The sequence below is a fragment of the Plecotus auritus genome, assembly GCF_963455305.1.
Source record: "Plecotus auritus genome assembly, chromosome: 9".
NCBI lineage: Eukaryota > Metazoa > Chordata > Mammalia > Chiroptera > Vespertilionidae > Plecotus > Plecotus auritus.
Window position 1 is genome coordinate 69,409,645 of NC_137783.1, and position 22,232 is coordinate 69,431,876.

The following is a 22,232-nucleotide window of genomic DNA, read 5'->3' on the forward strand; positions in this document are numbered from 1 at the left end:
TGATTAGAGTATCTGCCAGGCACCAAAGAGTCATGGGTTCGATTTGTGGTCAAGGGCAAATACCTGGGTCGTAGGTTAGATCCCTGGCCTGGCTGGAGCTCATGTGGAAGGCGACCAAAGGATGTGTCTCTCTCATGTCGATGTTTCTATCTCTTCTCTTTCCCTCACTCCCTTCCACTCTCTCTAAAAATCAACAGAGAAAAAAGTCAATGGAAAAAATATACTTGAGTGAAGATTAACAACAAAAACAGGTTGAAATGGCAAATTTTGTGTTACACGTACTTAACCACAATAAAAATTTTCAAAAAGGAAGGAAGGAAGTATTGATCATCTGGGGGCAGGTGGCAGGAAGGAGGAGGCTCACTTCAGTGGAGGTGGCTTGAGGGGGGCAGGGGAGAAGGGGGCACAGGGCCCGGCCATCTGTCGCAGGACCACACTGCCCAGGCCCTACAAGCGACATCCTGGACAGCGAGCCCGGGACGTAAAGGAAAGACCACAGACCATCATGAAGGCATCCGGGCAATCACTGCTCAGGTGGCGGTGGCTGGCAGTGGGCACCCTCCCCACCCGTCTCCTTTCCGGCCGGCCCAAGTCATCGACCCTGGGTCCCAGCTGCAGCCCGTCCTGGGCCCCGCACACCCTCTGCCCCTTTAACTCGTCTTCCCTGATGCCGAGGCGTGACCTTCCTGAGGCAACTCTAATCCCGCTGCCTGCGCTCACAGCGTCTCTGCTGGCTCCGCCTGGGCACCACTGCCTCCTTGGCTACCCCTAGGTGGCCACGCCTCAGACGTGGACTTTGCTGCCTTGGCAGGTGGGCCAGGCGGTGCCCCAGGGGCAGGAGCTGCCTGAGCTCGCTCACTGGCTGCAGCCGCGGCCACCATGCCTGAGAGCGCCTGCGAGCTGTGCCTGCTGCTGCTGCTGGGCCTGGGGCTGGGGTCCCAGGAGGCACTGCCCCCGCCTTGTGAGAGGTAGGAGTGGACACCTTCCCCCCCCGTGAGAGGTAGGAGTGGGCACCTGCTCCCCCCGTGAGAGGTAGGAGTGGACACCTGCCCCCCCCGTGAGAGGTAGGAGTGGGCACCTTCCCCCCCCCGTGAGAGGTAGGAGTGGACACCTGCCCCCCCCCGTGAGAGGTAGGAGTGGGCACCTGCTCCCCCCGTGAGAGGTAGGAGTGGACACCTGCCCCCCCCCGTGAGAGGTAGGAGTGGGCACCTTCCCCCCCCGTGAGAGGTAGGAGTGGACACCTGCCCCCCCCCGTGAGAGGTAGGAGTGGACACCTGCCCCCCCCCGTGAGAGGTAGGAGTGGGCACCTGCTCCCCCCGTGAGAGGTAGGAGTGGACACCTTCCCCCCCCCCGTGAGAGGTAGGAGTGGGCACCTTCCCCCTCCCCCCGTGAGAGGTAGGAGTGGGCACCTGCCCCCCCCCCCCGTGAGAGGTAGGAGTGGGCACCTTCCCCCCCCCCCCGTGAGAGGTAGGAGTGGGCACCTTCCCCCCCCCCCGTGAGAGGTAGGAGTGGGCACCTGATCCCCACCCCCGTGAGAGGTAGGAGTGGACACCTGCCCCCCCCCGTGAGAGGTAGGAGTGGGCACCTGCCCCCCCCCCCCCCCGTGAGAGGTAGGAGTGGGCACCTGATCCCCACCCCCGTGAGAGGTAGGAGTGGACACCTGCCCCCCCCCCCCCCCGCCGTGAGAGGTAGGAGTGAGCATCTGCCTCCCCCTCCACCGCCCTCCCCACCTAGAGGTAGGAGTTGGGATGGCCGCTGGGGCTGGTGGGGGAGGCTGAGGGTCAAGAGTTGGGATGGGATGGGGCTCAGGCCTGAGGGCAGGGCCAGAGAGGAGATTGGGTTCCTTGTGGAGCAGGCTCTGTGCTGGGCATGGCCCCAGTGTGGGGAGCGCCACCCTCCCTGGGGAGCGCTGCTGGAGGTCTCAGGTGCACACATCCAGGCCTCCTCCCTTCCCTCCCTCCAAGCTGCTCCTTGAACCGCACAGGGCTGTCCTCAGGATTTTTCTAGAAAGTGATCTGCCTAACTTCCTGAGCCTGGATGTGGGAGGGGGTGTCAGGGACTGGAAAGAGCTCCTGGGTTTGACCTCTGACCCCTATGACAAAGGACAAGTTAAACCGCTTTCCAGGGCCATAGCTTCCACCTGCAAATCCTGGAGGTGAGTGGCCCTGTCTGCCTCCCAGGCCTCAGGGCGGAGTCCACTCCCATTGGCCAAGGTTTGCTGAGCTCTCACTTGCCCTGGGGCTGCTCGGGCCCCACCTTCATCGGCCTTACATAACCAGCAAGAAACCTAATAACAGAAGCTACACGGTGCTAGAAACACAATTAAAAGTAAAATGAAGTCAGGGAGCTGCTCATGGGGTTGGGTAGAGAGCGTTTCAGACGGGGAGGGGTGTCTAAGGAGGCGATGCAGCGAAGAATCATGCAGGAGCCACCACGGTGGTTCTGGGAGAAGACAGTCCAGGCCTGGAGACTGCAGCACACGCTGAGGTCACTGCGCAGGGACCAGGAAGAGGCCTGTGCGGCTGGGCAGACGTGGGAATTGGTGGGAGGTGATGGGAGCTCCTGGGAGAGGGGCTGGGCTGGGGCCCCCATGGTAGGACCAGAAAGGCTAGAAGTGGTTCAGTATGGGATCTATTTGGAAGATTGAGCTGATCGGACTTGCTGATGATTGATTGTGGCTTGGTCGTTGAGTGTGGAGGTCACGGTTTGATTCCCGGGGCACATGCCCGGGTTGTGGTCTCGATCCCCAGTGTGGGGCGTGCAGGAGGCAGCCAATCAGTAATTCTCTATCATCATTGATGTTTCTGTCTCTCTCCCTCTCCCTTCCTCTCTGAAATCAAATTTAAAAAATATATTTTTGAAAGGAAAGGATATTTCTGGCATAATTCATAGATTTTGTCCTGAGCAGTTGGAATAGGGATTTCAGAAAGGCTGTGTGATCGAGGGTTTTGTCAAGCATGAGGCTTGAAAAGCACAGAAAGAAAACTGTCAGGAGTCCTACGCCCACCCTGAGCTTCAGAGGTTTCCTAGTGCTCACCAGAGGGTTATCTCCATCGTTATAGTTTAACACAGTGAAAGGTACCAATTACAGTCAGGAAAGGTGAGAGGCAGACGGGCCAGAGATCCAGAGAAGAGGAGGCCCGCTCCGCTCTGGGGTCGCTGCATTGGATGGATACAGACAGCACGGTGTTTCCCAGCAGCAATGTGACAACCACACAGTGTGGCCAACCTGGGAGCTCACCTGGCCGTGCCTCCAGGTTTCCTACGGGGGATCAGTTCCAGGGGGACAGAGTGTCCACATGGCTGACCTTAGTCACTCAGGCTCCAGGTCTCTGAAGGTCAGAGTGATAGTGGGTGACCCTTGGCCTCTGCCATAAATCCCATTATTAGCATGAAATATCGGGGATGGCCCTGGGCTCCAGGTGACAAAGACTCTACAGAGCAAAACGTCAAGCCCAAGGGGTTTGGTGTAAACTCCTGAATTTGTAGCCAGTTGGTCAGAAGTGGGGTTAGCTTGGGGCCCCCTGAGCTAGGCATCAGTGCCTGAAGAAAGGGCAGTCATACTGGGGACTGTGCCCTTGACCTGATGGTGGCGTCAGAACCAGCGGGTTAGTGCCAGACCTCTGCTGGAGCATTGCAGTGAGTGTCAGAAAACATGTGACTTCCTAGGATGCCCTCAACTCACTGACCCTTGGGGCTCGGGAAGAGTGAGCTGAAAAGGCAGAGGATGAAGACCCTTTCACTCCTGGCGGCCACAGGGTCACCCAGGGTTTGAAACCGCAGTTGTGCTGGGATTGGTGCTGAAGGTAACAACCACCAATGGAATTTAAAGACGATGGATGCAGCCCCTGGGGAGCTGCCTCACTGAGCGCATAAGAAAATGCAAAGTAAAATGGGAACCCTCCTACACTACTGGTGGGCATGCAGACTGGTGCAGCCACTGTACAAAACATTATGAAGTTTCCTCAAAAAATTTATTGAGCGACAATATGGAGAGACCTGCAGAATATCATGATAAGCGAAATAAGCCAGTCAGAGAAAGACAAGTATCATATGATCCCACTCATAAGTGGAATCTAATGAACAAAATAAATTGATGAACAAAATAGGACTAGAGGGATGGATGCATGGAACAGACTGACAGATCTCAGAGGGGAATAGGGAGGATGGAAAGAGATTAACCAACAAACATATGTGCATATATGCACAGCCCATGGACACGGACAATAGGGTGGTGAAGGCCTAGGCAGGGGGAGGTGGAGAAAGGCAAATTGGGGGGGGGGGAGGAGATGGGGGACATCTGTAATAGAGGCAACAATAAAACAATCCTATATAATAAAAGCCTAACATGCAAATTATAATAGAAGCCTAACATGCAAATTGTCCCCTCGGGTGGTTGTTTGACCGGGAGACTGAGAGTTTGACAGCTCACGATGACGTACACTGACCACCAGGGGTGGTGCGGAATATGACAGACATCAGCAATGTGGCACTTGCAGCAGGTAGCAGTGGAGGCACTGCCAGCCCCGATGGGCCCTGACGAGAGCGGGACTATGGTGGGATGGTGGAGCAGGTGAGGAAGCAGCACCAGGCCAAGGCAGGGTGCCAAACGGTGCTGCAGGGCTGCGAGGCTGGGGGCATGGTCTGGGGCCTGATCTCCGCAGGCGATCCTGAGGGACCCCACCCGTGCACAAATTTGTGCACCAGGCCTCTAGTCCTATATAATAAAAGCCTAATATGCAAATTGTCCCCTCGGGCAGTCATTTGAACGGGAGTTCGACTGGGAGACCGGGAGTTCGACTGGGAGACCGGGAGTTCGTCCACTTGCTATGATGTGCACTGACCACCAGGGGGTAGCGTGGAACATGGCAGGTGTCAGCGATGAGGTGCTGGCAGCGGGGCTGCAGTGGAGGTGCTGCCAGCCCTGATGGGCCCCAACTAGAGCGGAACCACGGCAGGATGGTGGAGCAGGTGAGTGGGCAGTGCCAGGCCAAGGAGGGTGCGAAGGGAGCCCAGGTGCTGCCCAGGGCTCAGAGGTCAGCTGGGACCTGCCCTTCCATGCCAGATGCTCGTGCTTCAATTTCCAGCCAGGCCTAAGGACTGCACTCGTGCACGAATTTCATGCACCGGGCCTCTAGTAATAAATAAAATAAAAAAGAAAATGCAAAATAATAAGGAAAGGTTTAAAAATACAATCCCTTGATGATGATTACTTACAATAGCAAAAATGAAAGTGAGAGATGGGCCAAGCTTGGGTCCTGGCCAGTTCAAACCAAAGCTTCTCATCTCAGGGCTGGCCAAGGAGTGTGCTGGGGAGACCCTGATCCTGGCAGCTGGGGACAAGGCCACTGGTCTCAGAGCCATTTCCTAAGGAGCAAATATTCTGAAGCAACAGATAATGAAGAAGATTCCCAAGCGAACAGGCTAGGCCAGCGATGTTCAACCTTTGTCATCTCATGGCACACATAAATCACTAAACTTCTGCAGCACACCAAAAAATATATTTTCTGCCGATTTGATTCATTCACACCAGACAGCTATTGTTGTGATAGCTGTTGTAATTTTTAAAATTTAACAATCTAAGGGAAAAGGGGTCAGTGCCCCTGATGAAATAGTCAGGTGTTGCATGTTTTAAAATTCTTGCAGCACACCACTGAAAATCACAGGGATAGCCCAGCCGGTGTGGCTCAGTGGTTGAGCATCAACCTATGAACCATTCGATTCCCAGTCAAGGGCACATGCCTGAGTTGCAGGTTCAATCCCCAGTGGGGGACATGCAAGAGGCAGTCAATTAATGATTCTCATCATTGATGTTTCTATCTCTCCCTCCCTCTCCCTTCCTCTCTGAAATCAATACAAATATATTTTAAAAAAATATATTGATGAGAGGGTTGGGTCCCTTAGGTTTGCCCCCTGCTGGGCACTCAGAGCCTTCTGCATGTGAGTGGGCAAGATGGTCAGAGGGTGGAGAAGTGTCTTGGACTCTGTGACACAGACCCCCGTGCACTGTGGTGACAAAGGCCACAGGGTCACCCTAAAAGGGGCGACAGTCTGATGGAGAGGATGGCGGGATGCAGGAATTGAGGTTAAGGTGGAAGTGCAGATGAAAGCTAGAGTGTTTAAACAGGCCATGTTTCCACTGCCTAGTGCCATAAAATAAAAGGCTTACAAATCTGCCATCAAGCAATATTAACTGGACACCACAGATGATAACCCTAATGCTGCCAGAGTCCACACAGACCACAGCCCTCTGGGCACACAGGCTGGGCATAGAGCAAATACCTTGGGCACCTCTGGACATTGGACTAGAAAATGGCTACTGGAGAGGCCATGGCTAGCCTGCTATCAGACATTAATGGAAACCACCCCTGCGACTGAAAGACGTAAGGTCACCTAGGAACCTGAAATGCCCATGATACCTCGGGAGACTTGCTTCATAGGGAGGCGCCCAGAAGAGACCGTAATGAGATGAATGGTCTGTGCAGAGACGAGCTTCTAGGGGTTGGGGGGCATCTTGGTCCCTTCAGCAGCGGGTGCTCTTCCCCTGGGACTGACTGTGGAACCACCAGGGAGCTGCCGGACTCCACTGCCCCTCACCTGGAGAGTGTGCCCTCTCCACAGTTCTCAGCGGGCTGGCAGAGCTGCTTGCTGCGGATAGCAGTGGCCAGGGGAGCAGGGAGCTGCTTGGTTAGGGACGGCAGTGCCCAGAGGAGCAGGAGCTCACTGCTTGCAAGGCTGCCACTCTGGTTAAAGATGATAAAACCGAATTTGCTTAGGGAGCTGAATCACATCCTGGTTGCCACTGTGTTGGGTTTGACTTACCTTTGTCAGTGGCTATGGCCTGACCACAGGGTCCAGCAGAAGGTCAATGGAAACTTGGTCTATAAAAGCAACGCCCCATGTGGCATAGTCCCATGGAGTCATCATGGGGACCTGAGGGGTACATTAAAGCAGAAGACATGGATGCCCATCAGAAGAACCCCTTCCTTCATCAGAAGGTACCTGCACCAGCCAGTGGGTATCTCAGTGTCCTCGTGTGAGGTGGCCACTTGGATTCCTAAACCAATGGACACTGGGAGGCTGCAGCAATGCAGAGGTGGCTGGATCTAGAAGATTCCACGTGCACTCGCTGAAGCACCAAATGCTAACAAGAACAGTCTGTCTGCCATAAGAGGGATGGCTGAAGAGGGCTGTCGGGCAGACTCCTGGGGGAAGGGCATGCGTACAGCCGGCAATGGACTGATGTGGAGACTCAGAAGCCACAAATGGGGCCCGACAGGAACAACACCGCCTCTGGACTGGGCTCAAATGCCCAGTGGTAGATATAAATGCTCAAAATATTCTAAAAGGACCAGAACAAGAGATAGTGCAAGGATTTGGACCCCAGAGTTACATTTCTTCAGACCAAGGAACACACTTTCATTCTCAGAGTAATGATTTGATAGACATTTGGAATGAGCAACTAAAACAAAGGTTGTCTAAAACAGGGAGAATGTAGGTCTCAAGGACTGGCTTACCACCTTCACAAGTGTGAGCTCACACTCAGCATGAAGTGATTAAGGGGGGTCCTAACTAAATAGATCCCTCTGCTTTCCTGAGGGAACCTAGGACACCGAGTGGAGAGGATGGAGGTGTAACTCTACAATTGTTCCCATGGGAGGAAGATGATGGTATAACTACACTTTTTTCTTTCTTCCCACATCACTTCAACTTCATTTTTCCTCCCTGATGTACTTTTCCTACTGAGTGTGGGACTCCAGTAATGTGCCAGCACTCCCTGACACCTTTTCCAGGTCACATCTACCACAGTGCAATACAGTAAACACTAACCAATATTGTTGGTTAAATTATTTTTTAATTTTTCAATTACAGTTGACATACAATATTATATTCGTTTGAAGTGTACAAACCAGTGATTAGACATTATATAACTTAGTAAGTGATCATCCCAATAAATCTATTACCCATCTGACACCATACATAGCTTTTAGAATATTATTGACTATATTCCCCATGTTGTACTTTAACATCCCCGTGATTATCCTGTAACTACAAATTTTTACTTCTTAATCCCTCCACCTTTTTCACCCATTCACTCTCCAACCCCCATCCCATCTGGCAACTGTCAAAATGTTCTCTGCATCTATGAGTCTATTTCTGTTCTGCTTGTCCATTTATTTTGTTTTTCAATCTATTTTTTCAAGTGTATTGCTGCCACAGCTTTTGTTTGTTTCCATTTTCATGGAATCTCTTTTTTCCATCCCTTTACTTTCAATGTGTGTGTGCCTTTCCATCTGAAGTGGGTCCCTTATAGACAGCATATGTAAGGGTCATATTTTACTATCCATTCAGCTACCCTACGAGTTTTGACTGGAGCATTTAATCCATTTGCATTTAAAGTAATTGTTGATAGATATTTATTTATTGACATTTTATTATTCATATTTTTTATCTTCCTTATTCTTCTTTTTAAAGAAGACCCTTTAACATTTCTTGTAATACTGGTTTGGTGGTGATGAACTCCTTTAGCTTGTCCTGGTCTGGGAAGTTCTTTATCTGTCCTTCATCTCTAAATGATAGCTTTGCTGAATAGAGTAATCTTGGTTTTACTGGGTAGAGATTCTTGATTTTCATCACTGAATATTTCTTGCCAATTCCTTCTGGCCTGCAAAGTTTCGGTTGAGAAATCAGCTGACAGTTTACAAAAAAATATATTTCTATTTATTTCAGAGAGGAAGGGAGAGGGAGAGAGAGATAGAAACATCAATGATGAGAAAGAATCATCGATCTGCTGCCTCCTGCACACCCTACATCAGGGATCAAGCCCGCAACTAGGCATATGCCCTGACTGGAAGTCAAACTGTGACTTCCTGGTTCATAGGTTGATGATCAACCATTGAGCCACACCAGCTGGGCTTAGCGGACAATTTTATGGGAGCTTCCCTATAGGTAACTAACTGCTTTTCTCTTGCTGCTTTTAACTTTTTTAAAGATTCTATCTTTGTCTTTAACTTTAATTATGATGTGTGTTGGTGTGGGCCTCTTTGGGCCTTGTTTGGGATTCTCTGCACTTCCTGGACTTGTATGTCAATTTACTTCACCAGGTTAAGGAACCTTTCTGTCATTATTTCTTCAAATAGCTTTTCAAGATCTTGCTCTCTCTCTTCTTCTTCTGGCACCCCCATGATGCGAATGTTGGTACACTTGAAGTTGTCCCAGAGGCTTCTTACATTCTCTTCATATTTTCTAATTCTTTTTTCTTTTTGCTCTTGTGATTGAGTGTTTTTTGCTTCCTCATATTCCAAATCGGTGATTTGATTCTCAGCTTCCTCTACTCTACTGTTGAATCCCTGTAAATTATTTGTTATTTCAGTTAGTGTATGCTTAATTTCTGACTTGTCCTTTTTCATGTCTTTGATGTTCTCACTAATTTCCTTAACATTCTCACTAAGCCCCCGACACTCTCATTAAGATCTTTGAGAATCTTTATAACCATTGTTTTGAACTCTGTATCTAGTAGTTTGTTTGCTTCCATTTCACTTAGGGTTTTTTTCTGGAGATTTCTTCTATTCTTTCATTTGTGACATTTTGGCTGCCTCCCTGTGTTTGTTTCTATGTATTAGGTAGAGCTGCTATGTCTCCTGGAGTTGGTAGAGTGGCCTAGTGTAGTAGGTGTCCTGTAGGCCCAGTGGCTCAGCTTCCCCAATAATCTGAGCTGGGCACTCTAGGTGCACCCTGTGTGCACAGTCTTGCTGTAGTTGAGCCTTGGTTGCTGTTGGTGTCACTGGGAGGAACTGACCCCCAGGCCAATTAGCTGTGAAGACCAGCTTTGACTACAGTGGAAGAGCTGTTGTGCAGGAGACCCCTATGGAGCAGGACTTGCTTCAGTGGGGCTTTGCTTCTCACTGAGTCTGCCCCTTGAGTGTGTTATTTATGGATGTGTAGAGTTGTAATCTGGTGTGATCTGAAGCTGTCCACTGGGTGCACTGTATCAGGGTCCCCATTGGAGGTGCAAAGTCAGCCACTGGCTCTGGGGCCACCTGTCAGGAGCTACAGAGCAATCTGCAGATGGCTGCTACTTGTGTTGGGCTTGGAAGTGCCCAGGAGAGGCCAAACTGTGAAACAAGCCAGGCTGCTATTAGTGCTGGGCCCCCAGGGGCCTCTTATTGAGAGGAATGGGGCATGCTAATGCCAGCTGCTGCTGGTTTGAGAGATTTTAGGAAAGCCTAAAGCCTGAGCCAGGACAGGCCATTCATATGGAAAAGTCACTGCAAACAGCTTGGGTGGGGCTGCAAATTGGGTGGAGCGGTATCTCAGGGAATCACCAGGACAGATCAAACATTGTGAGCCAGGCTGGTGGGAACTCAGATATACTGCCAGTCAGCTCTATGACAGGGGAGGTCTCAGTGTAAGAACAATGACCCCTGCAAGCACCCCCATCTGGGAGAAAGCTGCCCCCGAGTTCTTGTTCTGATGCCAGACAATCCAGTTCCTCCCCATATGTCCCTGGGTCCCTCCCCCTGCCAAGCCACTGCCCTAGTACTGGAGCTCAGAGAGAGAGAGCGAGTCCAAGTAAGTCTGTGCACAGGCCCTTTAAGAACAGTCTGGGTCTCCAGTAGCCTTTGTGTCACTCAGCCACAATCCCTGATGGTTTTTACAGCCCAAAGGTACAGGGACTTCTCTTCCCAGCTCTGGAAACCTGTGCTGAGTGGTCTGTGTGGGGCTAGGACTCCTTGCACCTCATGGGAGGTCTCTGCAGCCTACATATCCCTCCCGATTAAACAACTGCCACAGATGGGTGTTGGACCAGCCCATTCTGCACCTCCACCCCTCCTATTAGTCTCAATGTGCTTTCTTCTTTACTTCTCTAGTTATGAGACTTCCATTCAGCCCAATTTCAGGTAGTTCTGAATGATGGTTGTTTTGTATTTTGATGTGGTTGTGGGAGGCGGCAAGTACCAGTGTTTACCTATCTTGGTTCTGACTCCTGACTGGTTCTTTTTTATCTTTTCTAGTTTCATTTTTATGTTTCCTATTTCTTTGTTGAAGTTCTCACTAAGTCCCTCTACTCTTACCCTATGTTCATGGAGCATTTTTTAAACCAGTGTTTTGAACTCTGCACCTGGTAGATTGTCTCCATTTTGTTTAGCTCTTTTTCTGGAGATTTCTTCTGTCCTTTCATTTGGGACATGCTTCTTTACCTCCTCATTCTGGCTGCCTCCCTGTGTTTATTTCTATGGACTAGGCAGAGCTGCTGTGTCTCCTGGGCTTGGTAGAGTTCCCTTAGTAGTTGGTGTCCTATAGAGTCCAGTGGAGCAATCTCCCTGTTCACCCAAGCTGGGCCTTTCAGCTGTGACCCCCATGTTAGCTATGTACACCCTCCTGTTGTAGTTGAGCCTTGATTGCTATTGGCATGTCAATGGGAGGGATTTACCCTCAGGCTGATCAGCTGTAAGGACTGGCTGTGACCATGATAGAGGATCAGCTGTGCAGGGCCCACACCACTGAGCAGGACTTACTTCAGAGCTCTGGTGCCTACTGAGTCTGCCTCTGGAGTGTGTCCCTTGTGGAGGAGGTTGGGTAGTGTTCTGACATGGTCTGAAGCTATCCCAGTGCACTGGCTCTGGGGCCTCCTGGAAGGTGCAAGCCAAGAAAGGTCCGCCACTGTCTGTGTTCTGCCCAGGGCCACCTGGCCTGAGCTGTAAAGAAACCTGCAGATGGCTGCTACTTATGCTGGGCTTGGAGGTGCTGAAGAGAGGCCAAGCTGCCAACCAAGGTCGGCTGCTGCTAGTGATAGGCCTGGGGCCACTTAGTGAGAGGTATGAGGCATGCTTAGGCCAGATGCTGCTTGTTTGAGAGGTTTTAGGAAGTCCAAAGCATGAGCCAAAACAGGCTATTTGTATGGAAGAGTCACTAGAATTGGGCCCAAAAGTTGGATGGGCATGGAATCACCAGGGTGTGGCTAACAGTGTGAGCCAGGATGATGGAGACTCAGATATGACACCTGCCTGCCAGCTTTGGGGGGGCTCAGAAAAGGAACAATGGCCTCTGCCAGCACTTCCATCTGCAAGAAAGCTGCCCCTCCAGCTCTCACCCTAATGCCAGACAACTCAGTTCCTCCCCATATGTCTCTGGTGCCCCAGTGCTGGAACTCAGAGCAAGTAAGTCTAAGTAAGTCCATGTTCTGGCCCTTTAAGAGGAATGCCTGGGACTCCAGCAGCCCTTGTCTCACTCAGCCACACCCTGAGCTGGTTGCACAGCCGGAAGTCATGGGGACTTCTCTTCCTGACAATGGGACTCTGGGCTGTGGGTCCTGCTGTGGAGCTGGAACTCCTAGCTCCTCAGGGAGGATCTTCACAGTTCTGATAGCCCTCTTTATTTTTATTGTTTTAACTATGTTTTTATTGATTTCAGAGAGGAAGGGAGAGGGAGAGAGAGATAGAAACATCAATGATAGCCCTGGCCAGTTTGGCTCAGTGGATAGAATGTCGGCCTGCGGACTGAAGGGTCCCAGATTCAATTCCAGTCAAGGGCACATGCCTGGGTTGCGGGATTGATCCCCAGTAGGGGGTGTGCAGGAGGCAGCTGATCAATGATTCTCTCTCATCATTGATGTTTCTATCTCTCTCTCCCTCTCCCTTCCTCTCTGAAATCAATAAAGATATATTTTTTTAAAGAATTAAAAGAAGCATCAATGATGAGATAGAATCATTAATTGACTGCCTCCTGCATGCCCCCCACTGGGGATTGAGCCCCACAACCTGAACATTTGACCTGACAGGGAATCAAACCATGATCTGGTTCATAGGTCAACACTCAACCACTGAGCCATGCCAGCCAGGCCTGATATCCCTTTTTATATAAAAAAATATTTTTATTGATTTCAGAGAGGAAGGGAGAAGGGGAAAGAGATAGAAACATCAATGATGAGAAAGAATCATTGATCGGCTGCCTCCTGCACCTGCCACCCTTGCTGGGTATTGAGCCCACAACCGGGCATGTGCCCTTGACCAGAATTGAACCCAGACTCTTCATCCACAGGCCGATGCTCTATCCACTGAGCCAAACCAGGTAAGGCCTGATATCCTCCTTGATTTTTATCTGCCACATTTGAATGTGGGACCAGCCCATTTTGTGTCTCCACCCCTCCTACCAGTCTCTATGTAGCTTCTTCTTTATATACTTAGTTTTAGGACTTCTATTCAGATCGATTTGAGACAGTTCTAAATAATGGTTGTTCTGTAGTTTAGTTGTAGTTTTGATGTGGTTGTGGGAGGATTTGAATACTACAGTGAACAACACAGCCATCTGAACCACTTAGATGATATTAATATTGATGGTCAAATGTATTAGGAAGTTGCGTGATGCCTGCCCTGGCCAGTGTGGCTCAGTGGGTAGAGGGTCGGCCCGTGGACTGAAGGGTCCCAGGCTTGATTCTAGCCAAGGGCACGCGCCTAGGTTGCAGACTCAATTCCTGGCCCCAGCTGGGCGAGTGTGGAAGGCAGCAAATCGATGTGTCTCTCACATCGATGCTTCTCTCCCCCTCCCTTCCAGTCTCTCTAAAAACCAATGGACAAATATCCTCGGGTGAGGATTAACAACAACAGAAAAGTCTCCTATCCCTGCCCTACACTAGCTCTAAATATTAGATATATTCATGTTGATAAAGCAACTAGTGCTTTATCTATTATATAAATGCCACACCAACCAAATGCAGATGCTCCAACAGGCCCAATTGTTTTCATTTAAGGGGCCCATGGCCAAAGACCAGGGGGTAGTCTGTTATATAGCAAAGAATTTGTCTGTCCTTTTACCTGGGATGTATCTGCTAAGCTCTTGGAATTCCCCAAGTGATCAAGTGCCTCTGGTATTTAGGGTGGTGTCTGCTAGCTTATATTCATGAGATGACTCTTGGTGGGAGTGGCTAAATGAGTCATGCTAATGAGCTGACTCAGGATGGGGCAGGCCCTGTCAGAAAGACCACATGACTATGGCTTCCCCATCTGTGTCACATGATATAAGTCCTACCCCCAGGGAGGAAAGCAGGGCTGGAGATGGAGCTCAATCACATGACCAATGATTCCATCAATCATGCCTACATAATGAGATCCTAATAAAAACTCTAGACACCAAAGCTCAGTGGAGCCTCCTGGTTGGTGAACACATCAATGTGCCAGGCAAGTAAGCGTCCTGGTGCCACAGGAGAGAACACAGTGCTGTGGGAACCTCCCAGGCCTCACCATGGACATCTTGTGAAAATGAACAGACTGTGGGTTGTTTTATTAGAGAATGTGCCGCCAAGCCTATGGAGTCTGCACTCACACCAGGTGGTTAGAGTCAGAATGGAATTCAGTCCACTACCCTCTGGCCCTTGGCCTAGGCTCTCTTACAGAAAAACCATCATAGCCCAAGTGGCCTGGCTCAGTGGTTGAGCATTGACCTCTGAACCTGGAGGTTGTGGTTCAGTTTCCAGTCAGGGCACATACCTGGGTTTTGGGCTCGATCCCTGGTGTGGGGCATGCATGAGGCAGCCTATTAATGATTCTCTCTCATCATTGATGTTTCCATCTCCCTCTCCCTTCCTCTCTGAAATAAAAAAAGAAAAAAGAAAAACCATCATGTTTGTATGAACATTTAGTATAGCAATTCTCTAATAGATCCAGCAATAGTATCAGTATAGCTATACCTAGCATTTGAAGGAGCCAGCACAGACTAGGGATAGATTTAAAGAAACAGCTAGCCTGGCATATAAAGCCTTCACACACATTTTCACATTTTTGTTCTATTTGATTACTTATTTTCCTCCCTGATCTGCCTGTTTGTATCTTATGAATAACGTGTGCAGAACTACTTAGCATAGAAATGAGCTAAATCAAGTTCTCGCTCAGGCAAGTCATTTTCCATTGTGATTACATTCTGAGGAGGTTTCAGCTCAACTCAACTCCCAATAGATTTCATCACCAAGATCAGTGTAACCATATGGCTTGTTCACGTGAGGTCATTGAACAGAACCAGCAATTCCAGTGTTACACCGTATGCTAGCCTGATTGTAGCACAATGTCCTTCCACCACAGAACAAATCTGTAAGAATTAGAGGTATTTTCTACTAGAGGCCTGGCGCACGAAATTTGTGCATGGGTACGGTCCTAGGCCTGGCATGTGATGAGGGCCATCTTCCTCTGCTGCCTGCAGCCAGCCCCGTCCCCCACCACTACTCACCCCCGGTTCCCCGTTGGCCTTCAGGCGATCAGAGCCTGCCGGCCAGGGGAAAGGGACCAAGTGGTGGTCAATGCGCCTCATAATGACTGGTCGAGCAGTTGTTCTGGTTGTTCCACCTTTAGGGTCAATTTGCATATTCCCTTTTATTGTATAGGATTATATAGGATGCCTTCCCAGTGGCATCAAACCTTGCCCATATACCAGGTATGACTATGGACAGGCCAAATGACACAGGGCCGCTTGGTGGTGGTTGTCATTTCCAGGTTCCAAGCAGCTGGAGGCAAACCCAAGTGGCACTTGGAAGCTGGTGGTACTCAGAGGTTTCTGCCCCTGCCCATTGTACTCGGGGTATGTCTTTCCCTGACCAGCTTGCAGAGCAAGGCCAGTCACCACTGGACAACAGACGCGTCCCAGAGGATGGCCAGAGGGTCACAGGTCCATGATCTTCCCATAGTGGCTCCTTGAGCCTCAGAGGCCAGTGCCCGTGGCTACTGTGGCCTTGAGCAGCATGAAGGGAGACAAGTGGCCTGCTGGGCACAGGCGCCAACCCCTTCTCAGTGCTGTTCCTGGCATTGCTGTGCCTGGCCTTACCCAGTACCCATGGCTGCCTTGGCCTGACCCAGGCCAACTCCTGTCCTTGGCTTCCCTCCTGGAACAGAGCCCCTTCTAGTCCACTTATTCTAGTGAATGAATCTATTTCCTCTGAAGGCCTCTCCTCCTTAAAAGCAAATTCCGTTTGTTCCTGGGTGGGCCACCTGACTCCCCAGAGACCTCTGTCTCAGGAGCCAATGCTGTTTAGCCCACTGTGCGTGTGAACTGTCATTGTGAACTAGTGCTGAGTGCAGTTGGGGTGCACGTTTCACACCCAGGAAGGGTGGGTCTCCCTCTAGGGTTAGGAAAGTGGTAGTCCCTTGGCGTAACTTATTCTGAGGGCGCCCAGGGCCCCACAGCCTTGCTCAGCTCCGGAGAGGCTGTGCCAGGAGATGTGGATCTGCCGCATGGCGCCTCCTGCTTTGATCAATAGTGAGCTCATCTTCTCCATCATGTTTTCTGCTTTCTGCCCACCGCGTGGGGGCTGTGCATCTCTGCATGTGGCCCACCGGCCCTCGGCCCCGCCGTCGCCGTATCCCATCCCCTCAAACCCGGGCCTTTCTGAGCATTCGATTTTCAGGATGAATAGTACAGAGTGAGTTCTGCCCAGAGTTGTACACCACACAGTCCAGAGACCCTGCAGGCAGTGGTTCCCAGAAATCCCTTCCAAGGTGGAATCGAACTGTGACCTCCTGGTTCATAGGTCGACGCTCAACCACTGAGCCATGTCAGCGGGGCTGGTCCACCCTATTCTCACATCACTGATTAAAGTGTTAACCTTGCCATGGCTGGTGTTGCTCAGTGGGTAGAGCATTGGCCTGCGGATTGAAGGGTCCTGGGTCCGATTCCAGTCAAGGGCACATGCCTGGCTTGTGGGCTCGATCCCCAGTAGGGGGCATGCAGGAGGCAGCCAATCAATGATTCTCTCTCATCATTGATGTTTCTATTTCTCTCTTCCTCTCCCTTCCTCTCTGAAATCAATAAAAGTATTTTTTTTAAGTGCTAATCTCCTTTCATTCACCGAGTGTGCTCTACTGTTCCAAATCACAACCACTCAGGAAATGGTTTGGGTCCTTTGCTGCACAAAGACCCTCCTACTTCCTACTTCTCTCAGCCCTGTATGTCACCACCACCCACAAAGCCCTTCACACCTGTGTTCGGGCACGCACACAGCCCTTGTCCCGTTCAGGAACTATGCCCCAGAGCTACCCGGCCTTTCTCCTCCCCGGTGGCCTGACCCACTCCCTTTCCCGACTCTCTCTGCAGCCAGATTTACTGTCACGGGGAGCTCCTGCACCAAGTGCAGATGGCCAAGCTCTACCAGGACGACAAGCAGTTCGTGGACATGCCGCTGTCCTCCGCTCCAGGTAAGGTGCCCGGGACCCCACCTGCTCCTGAATTTCCCACCAAAGACAGCAGGGGCCAGACCCTCCCAACAGGGAAGGGGTCACGGGTCTCACGGATCGCCCCTGTGTCTCCGCCCTAGACCAAGTCCTGCAGGCCTTCCGCAAGCTGGCCAGCGCCCACAACCACAGCGTCCCCAGGCTGCAGCTGCAGGCCTTCCTCCAAGAGCACTTCCGGACCGCAGGGCAGGAGCTGCAGCCTTGGGTCCCTGAGGACTGGAAAGACAGGTACAACCCGGACGAGGAGCAGAGCGGGCCCTCCAACGGTGCTGCCCCCTGAACCCGCCAGCCCCTGTCTTTCCAGCCCCCGATTCCTAGAGAAGATCGCGGACTCCAAGCTGCGCTCCTGGGCCGGGCAGCTGCACCAGCTCTGGAAGAAGCTGGGAAAGAAGGTATCAGTGCCCAGGTGGCCCCGGGAAGGGCTTGGAGAGGGAGGCCCAGCTGGGAGGCCGCCTGCCCTGGAGCCCAGATCGGGATGCAGCCCATGAGAACACAGCCTCCCGTCCCGGGTCCCAGAGCAGCAGCTCTCTAGAGCGATTATTGTATAAAAAATCTCCGAGAGAGGGCAGGGGGACATCTCCTTCTAACCCCTGACCTCCTCCCTGAAGGCCCCCAGGCATACCCAGCCTGTCCCGCCCTCCCAGGCTGCCAGGTCCTTCTCTAACCCAGTGGCTGTTCCCTCTCCCACTGGCCTCTCTACCCGAGGTCCTCAGGCCACGCCCTGAGCAGGAATGACTGTAGCTGCTGCCCTGCGATCAGCACAGCCCTGGTGGCACTTTCTCTCCTTTGTCTGAGGCTCAGAGAGGGCAGTGATTGGCCCAAGACTGCACAGCACCTAGTCCCGAGGCCCTGGCACCCACAGGCAGAGGGGGGCTCTGGGATCCTTTGTTGGCGTGTGCCGCTCTCTCAGCCTCATGCACTGCTCCCCTCGAAACCCCGCCCCCTAAAACCACACTCACATGCAGAACCAGCAGGGAAGAAGCAGCGCCAATGCCTGACAGACACCAGCAGGCCCCACCGGGTCCCACTTGCTCCTCAGCCACACCCGTGCACACCCACCCACTGGGGAAAGGGTCCTAGCCAGAGAATGGGGAGCCCTGAGTCTCTGGGCCTGGCTTGGTGGTGGGAGCAGAGACTTAGGGGGCAAAGGGAGCTGGAGGAGACAGGCCCCCACCGGGGTCCAAAGAGGGGCCACTGCTTGGCGAGCACCTGCTGGTGCCAGGCACATGGTCGGGCGCCTCCACTCCATCAAGCACAGCAGGGACCCCAGGGCCACATGTGGGGGCAGACCAGGCTCCTGGCAGCCAGGCCTGGGCCGAGGCCCCAGCAGGCCGAGCAGCAGGGAAGCAGAGCCCATGCCCGGACGGCCTGGCTCCGAGCCCCCAGCAGCCCCTCCAGCCCCGTCCGTGGGGAAGGAGTGGGGTCCAGGCTCCCTGTGCCCTCTCTCCTGGCTCCAGGTGAGTCCAGAGGTCCACCGCCAGCCCGAGCGCTTCTCTCTGATCTACTCGCAACACCCCTTCATCGTGCCAGGCGGGCGCTTCCGCGAGTTCTACTACTGGTGAGTACCAGGTGGTGGGAGCCCCGAGCCTGGGGGTGTCCTGAGTATGCCCTGCAGTGGCCTGGGCATGCAGGATCTGGTAGGGGTGATGGAGCCGTCCCTCCCCAGGGACTCCTACTGGGTGATGGAGGGGCTGCTTCTGTCGGAGATGGCCGTGACGGTGAGGGGCATGCTGCAGAACTTCCTGGACCTGGTGCAGACGTAAGAGGGGCTGGCCCTGCAAGCTGGGGTGCGGGAGGACCAGCAGTGCCAGGCGCTTGGAGCTGGGTGTGCCCTGGCTCTGGTGGTCCGTCAGGCAGGAGCAGTCAGCAACCTCCTCCTTGGCAGCTACGGGCACATTCCCAACGGGGCCCGCGTGTACTACCTGCAGCGCAGCCAGCCGCCGCTCCTGACGCTCATGATGGCCCGCTACGTGGCTCACACCAACGACACCGCCTTCCTCCGGTGGGCACCCCCGTGGGCTGCCCGCGGGCTCCCATCCTGAGGCCTCCCCAGGTGGGATGGGAGGTGCGCCCAGGCTGAGAGGGTGCCCGGCTCTGCCCCAGGGACAACATCGGGACCCTGGCCTTGGAGCTGGACTTCTGGGCTGAGAAGAGGAACGTCTCTGTGAGCTTGGGGGGGAAGAGCTACGTCCTGAATCGCTACCACGTCCCTTATGGGGGACCCAGGTGAGGCCCATGTCTTCACTCCCGTGCGAGTGTCATCAGGCCCCTGGCAGGAGGGCACGTGACTCAGGCCCCCCTCTCAGATGGCGAGACTGGTCGCTGTGGGCCATCAGGGCTGTGGGCCCAGGTCCGCTGAGTCACCAGGGCTCAGCCCCCAGCTTGGGCACCGAGGGCTCAGAGCCCCCATGCCAGGCTGCCCACTCTCCTTTCGCAGACCAGAGTCCTACAGCAAGGACGCAGAGCTGGCAGGCATGGTGCCCGAAGGTGAGCGGCGGTGGGAGGGGTGGGGGGTGGAGGCCTGCAGCTGGGTCGGGCCGGTCCTCTGTCCTCTGTCTCCCCCTCACAGGGGCCCAGGAGGCTCTGTGGGCTGAGCTCAAGGCGGGGGCCGAGTCTGGCTGGGACTTCTCTTCACGCTGGCTCATTGGAGGCCTGGACCCCAGCTCGCTCAGCAGCATCCGGACCAGCAAACTGGTGCCTGTGGACCTCAACGCTTTCCTGTGCCAGGCAGAGGGGCTGATGAGCAACTTCCACACCAGCCTGGGTGAGCGGCCCTGGGCGGGAGGAGGCTGGGCTCGTCCGGCTCGCGCCCTGCCTCGCCTCGGCCTTGGCAATGGAGCTGGAAGGAGGACCTGGGTGAAGGGCCTCCCGCTTTGCAACCCGATGGTACCTGCCCCCTCATGCAGCCCGGGTGGGAGTGCACATGGGGCCTACGTGCATCTCCACTCCCCCACTTTTCTCACTGGGCAGGTGGTGCCTAGTCCTCACCTCCAAACGCCTCCCCTTTCCCCGCTGCTGCCCTTCAAGCCCCGAGCCAGTGCCCTTTGGAGGATGAGCCTGGGACAGGGCCGCGCAGGCCGGGAGCCCTAAGGCCCCTTTGCTCAGGGAATTCTGGGTCCTGGAGCCTGAGGTGGGGTGGACTCCAGGTGGGCACGGCCTCTTGGCCCTTGGGGGTCACAGCAGGAGGAGGCCAAGGGCAGGCCCGGGTATTCCATCTAAATCACATGTCCCCCAGGGAATGAGGCTGAAGCCACAAGGTACAGAAATCTGCGGGCCCGTCGCCTGGCGGCCCTGGAGGCCGTCCTGTGGGACGAGGAGAAAGGGGCCTGGTTTGACTATGACCTTGAACATGGGAAGAAGAACCACGAGTTTTACCCGTCCAACCTGGCTCCTCTCTGGGCTGGCTGCTTCTCTGACCCCGCCCTGGCGGACCAGGCCCTGAAATACCTGGAGGTGAGGGGGGGGGGGGTGCTGGTCCCTGGGGTGGACCAGGCCCTGAGGTACCTGGAGGTGGGGGTGGGGGGCTGGCTGGTCCCAGGGGCAGCGCTGGCTCAGGACCCAGCAGGAGCTCTGGCCAGTGGCTGCTTCGCCCTCCTGGGTCTCAGCTGCGGGTCCCGCTGCGGCCACCAGGGGGCAGCTGTGAGCCCAGAGGGGAAGGCTCAGGAGAGAGACCTCTGCTTTAGGGGGGGCCCCACCTCCTGGCCCCCCACCAGCCCCTACCCTCAGTCACAGTGCCTTCTGGAAACTTCCAGGACAGCCAGATCCTTACCTACCAGCACGGGATCCCGACCTCGCTCTGGAAGACGGGCCAGCAGTGGGACTTCCCCAACGCCTGGGCGCCCCTGCAGGACTTGGTCATCAGAGGTAGGAGCAGGGATGGGCATATCCCAGGGCCCCGCCCCGGGGAGGCAGAGGAGCCACCAAAGGAGTCGGCCTCCTCTCTCTCCAGCCCCAGGCCCGGTCAGAGTCGGTTGCCAGTGGTTCCGGGACAGAGGGCACAAGCCCGGCCCTGTTTCCCTCTGCGCCCCTGGGATGGGGCTCTGGATACTCAGGCCCTGCCTGGGGTTGTCCTAGGTCTGGCCAGGTCTCCTTCACCCAAGACCCAGGAGGTGGCCTTCCAGCTGGCGCAGAATTGGATCCAAACCAACTTCGATGTCTACTCCCAAAAGTCAGCCATGTACGAGAAGGTGAGCTGGCCCTGAGCCGCCCCAGGCCGCCTCCCTGCTGTGAGACGGGAAATTGTCAGGCTCTGCAAAGCCCAGGCCCAAGCCCCGTGGCGGCCCCCAGTGGGCATTCCTGGGCACTGCAGGGGTGAGAGACAGCTTGTCCTCTTGTCCCCAGTATGACATCAGCAATGGTGGACAGCCGGGTGGCGGAGGAGAGTATGAAGTCCAGGTGAGTGGGCACACCCTACAGGGAATGATGGGGCTCTGCTTTCCCCGCAACTGACCTTGACCTTCCTCTCTAGGCCTGTTCTCCCATGCGGGTGGGTCCCCAGGGAGGAGCCTGGCACCCCTGGGCTAGACTGGGCCAGACCCTCTGGGTTTGGGTCAGGGGATCCCACACCTGCCTGGAAGGACGTGGGGGCCTTCCCCTGAGGCCTCGCCCACTGGCCATCCTCTCTCCAGGAGGGGTTCGGCTGGACCAATGGAGTGGTCCTGATGCTCCTGGACCACTATGGCGACCGGCTGAGCTCTGCAGCCCAGTCGGCTTTCCTGGAGCCCCACTGCCTTGCAGCTGCCCTTCTGCTCAGCCTCCTGCTGCAGTGATGGCCCTGCCCCGTCTGCCGCAGCGCCTCCTCCGGCTCTAGCTCCCGCCTCATTAAACATGTGCAGGCAGCCCTGCCTTCTGCCTCGGTGTTCTCCATCCCTGGGGACCCCATGCCCTCCTGGGCCCAGCCCCCAGTCCTCCATCAGAGTGGAGGAGGCAGGGGAGGGCTCTGGAGGTCATGGGCTGGTCCTGGAACTTTTCACCAGGTGGAAATCCTACTTTGTGGGGAAGAACTGACCCTCTTACCCC

General features: G+C 54.1%; 1 protein-coding gene across 2 annotated transcripts; it reads left to right on the forward strand.

Annotated features, from left to right (window-relative positions):
- Positions 1–785: 785 nt before the first annotated feature.
- TREH (trehalase) lies at positions 786–22,077 on the forward strand. 2 transcript variants are annotated; one of them, XM_080688387.1, is made up of 15 exons: positions 786–968; positions 17,077–17,177; positions 17,297–17,441; positions 17,518–17,605; positions 18,671–18,771; positions 18,880–18,972; positions 19,099–19,215; positions 19,317–19,439; positions 19,651–19,700; positions 19,783–19,977; positions 20,449–20,666; positions 20,966–21,077; positions 21,288–21,400; positions 21,555–21,608; positions 21,842–22,077. In XM_080688387.1, exons 1-15 carry the CDS (start codon positions 880–882, stop codon positions 21,980–21,982), a joined length of 1,740 nt encoding a protein of 579 aa, XP_080544513.1. In that variant the 5' UTR covers positions 786–879; the 3' UTR covers positions 21,983–22,077. The 2 variants fall into 2 exon arrangements, with proteins under 2 accessions (XP_080544513.1, XP_080544514.1); XM_080688388.1 differs by having other exon boundaries at positions 20,940–21,077; positions 21,842–22,059.
- Positions 22,078–22,232: the final 155 nt, after the last annotated feature.

What these genes read in the sequence shown, in the direction of transcription:
- TREH (XM_080688387.1), top strand. Translation starts at nt 880, where the DNA reads ATGCCTGAGAGCGCCTGCGAGCTGTGCCTGCTGCTGCTGCTGGGCCTG. An exon ending in AGGCCCTGAAATACCTGGAG is followed by an intron (nt 20,667 to 20,965) that starts GTGAGGGGGGGG and finishes GGAAACTTCCAG; the next exon opens with GACAGCCAGATCCTTACCTA. An exon ending in AGTCAGCCATGTACGAGAAG is followed by an intron (nt 21,401 to 21,554) that starts GTGAGCTGGCCC and finishes TCTTGTCCCCAG; the next exon opens with TATGACATCAGCAATGGTGG.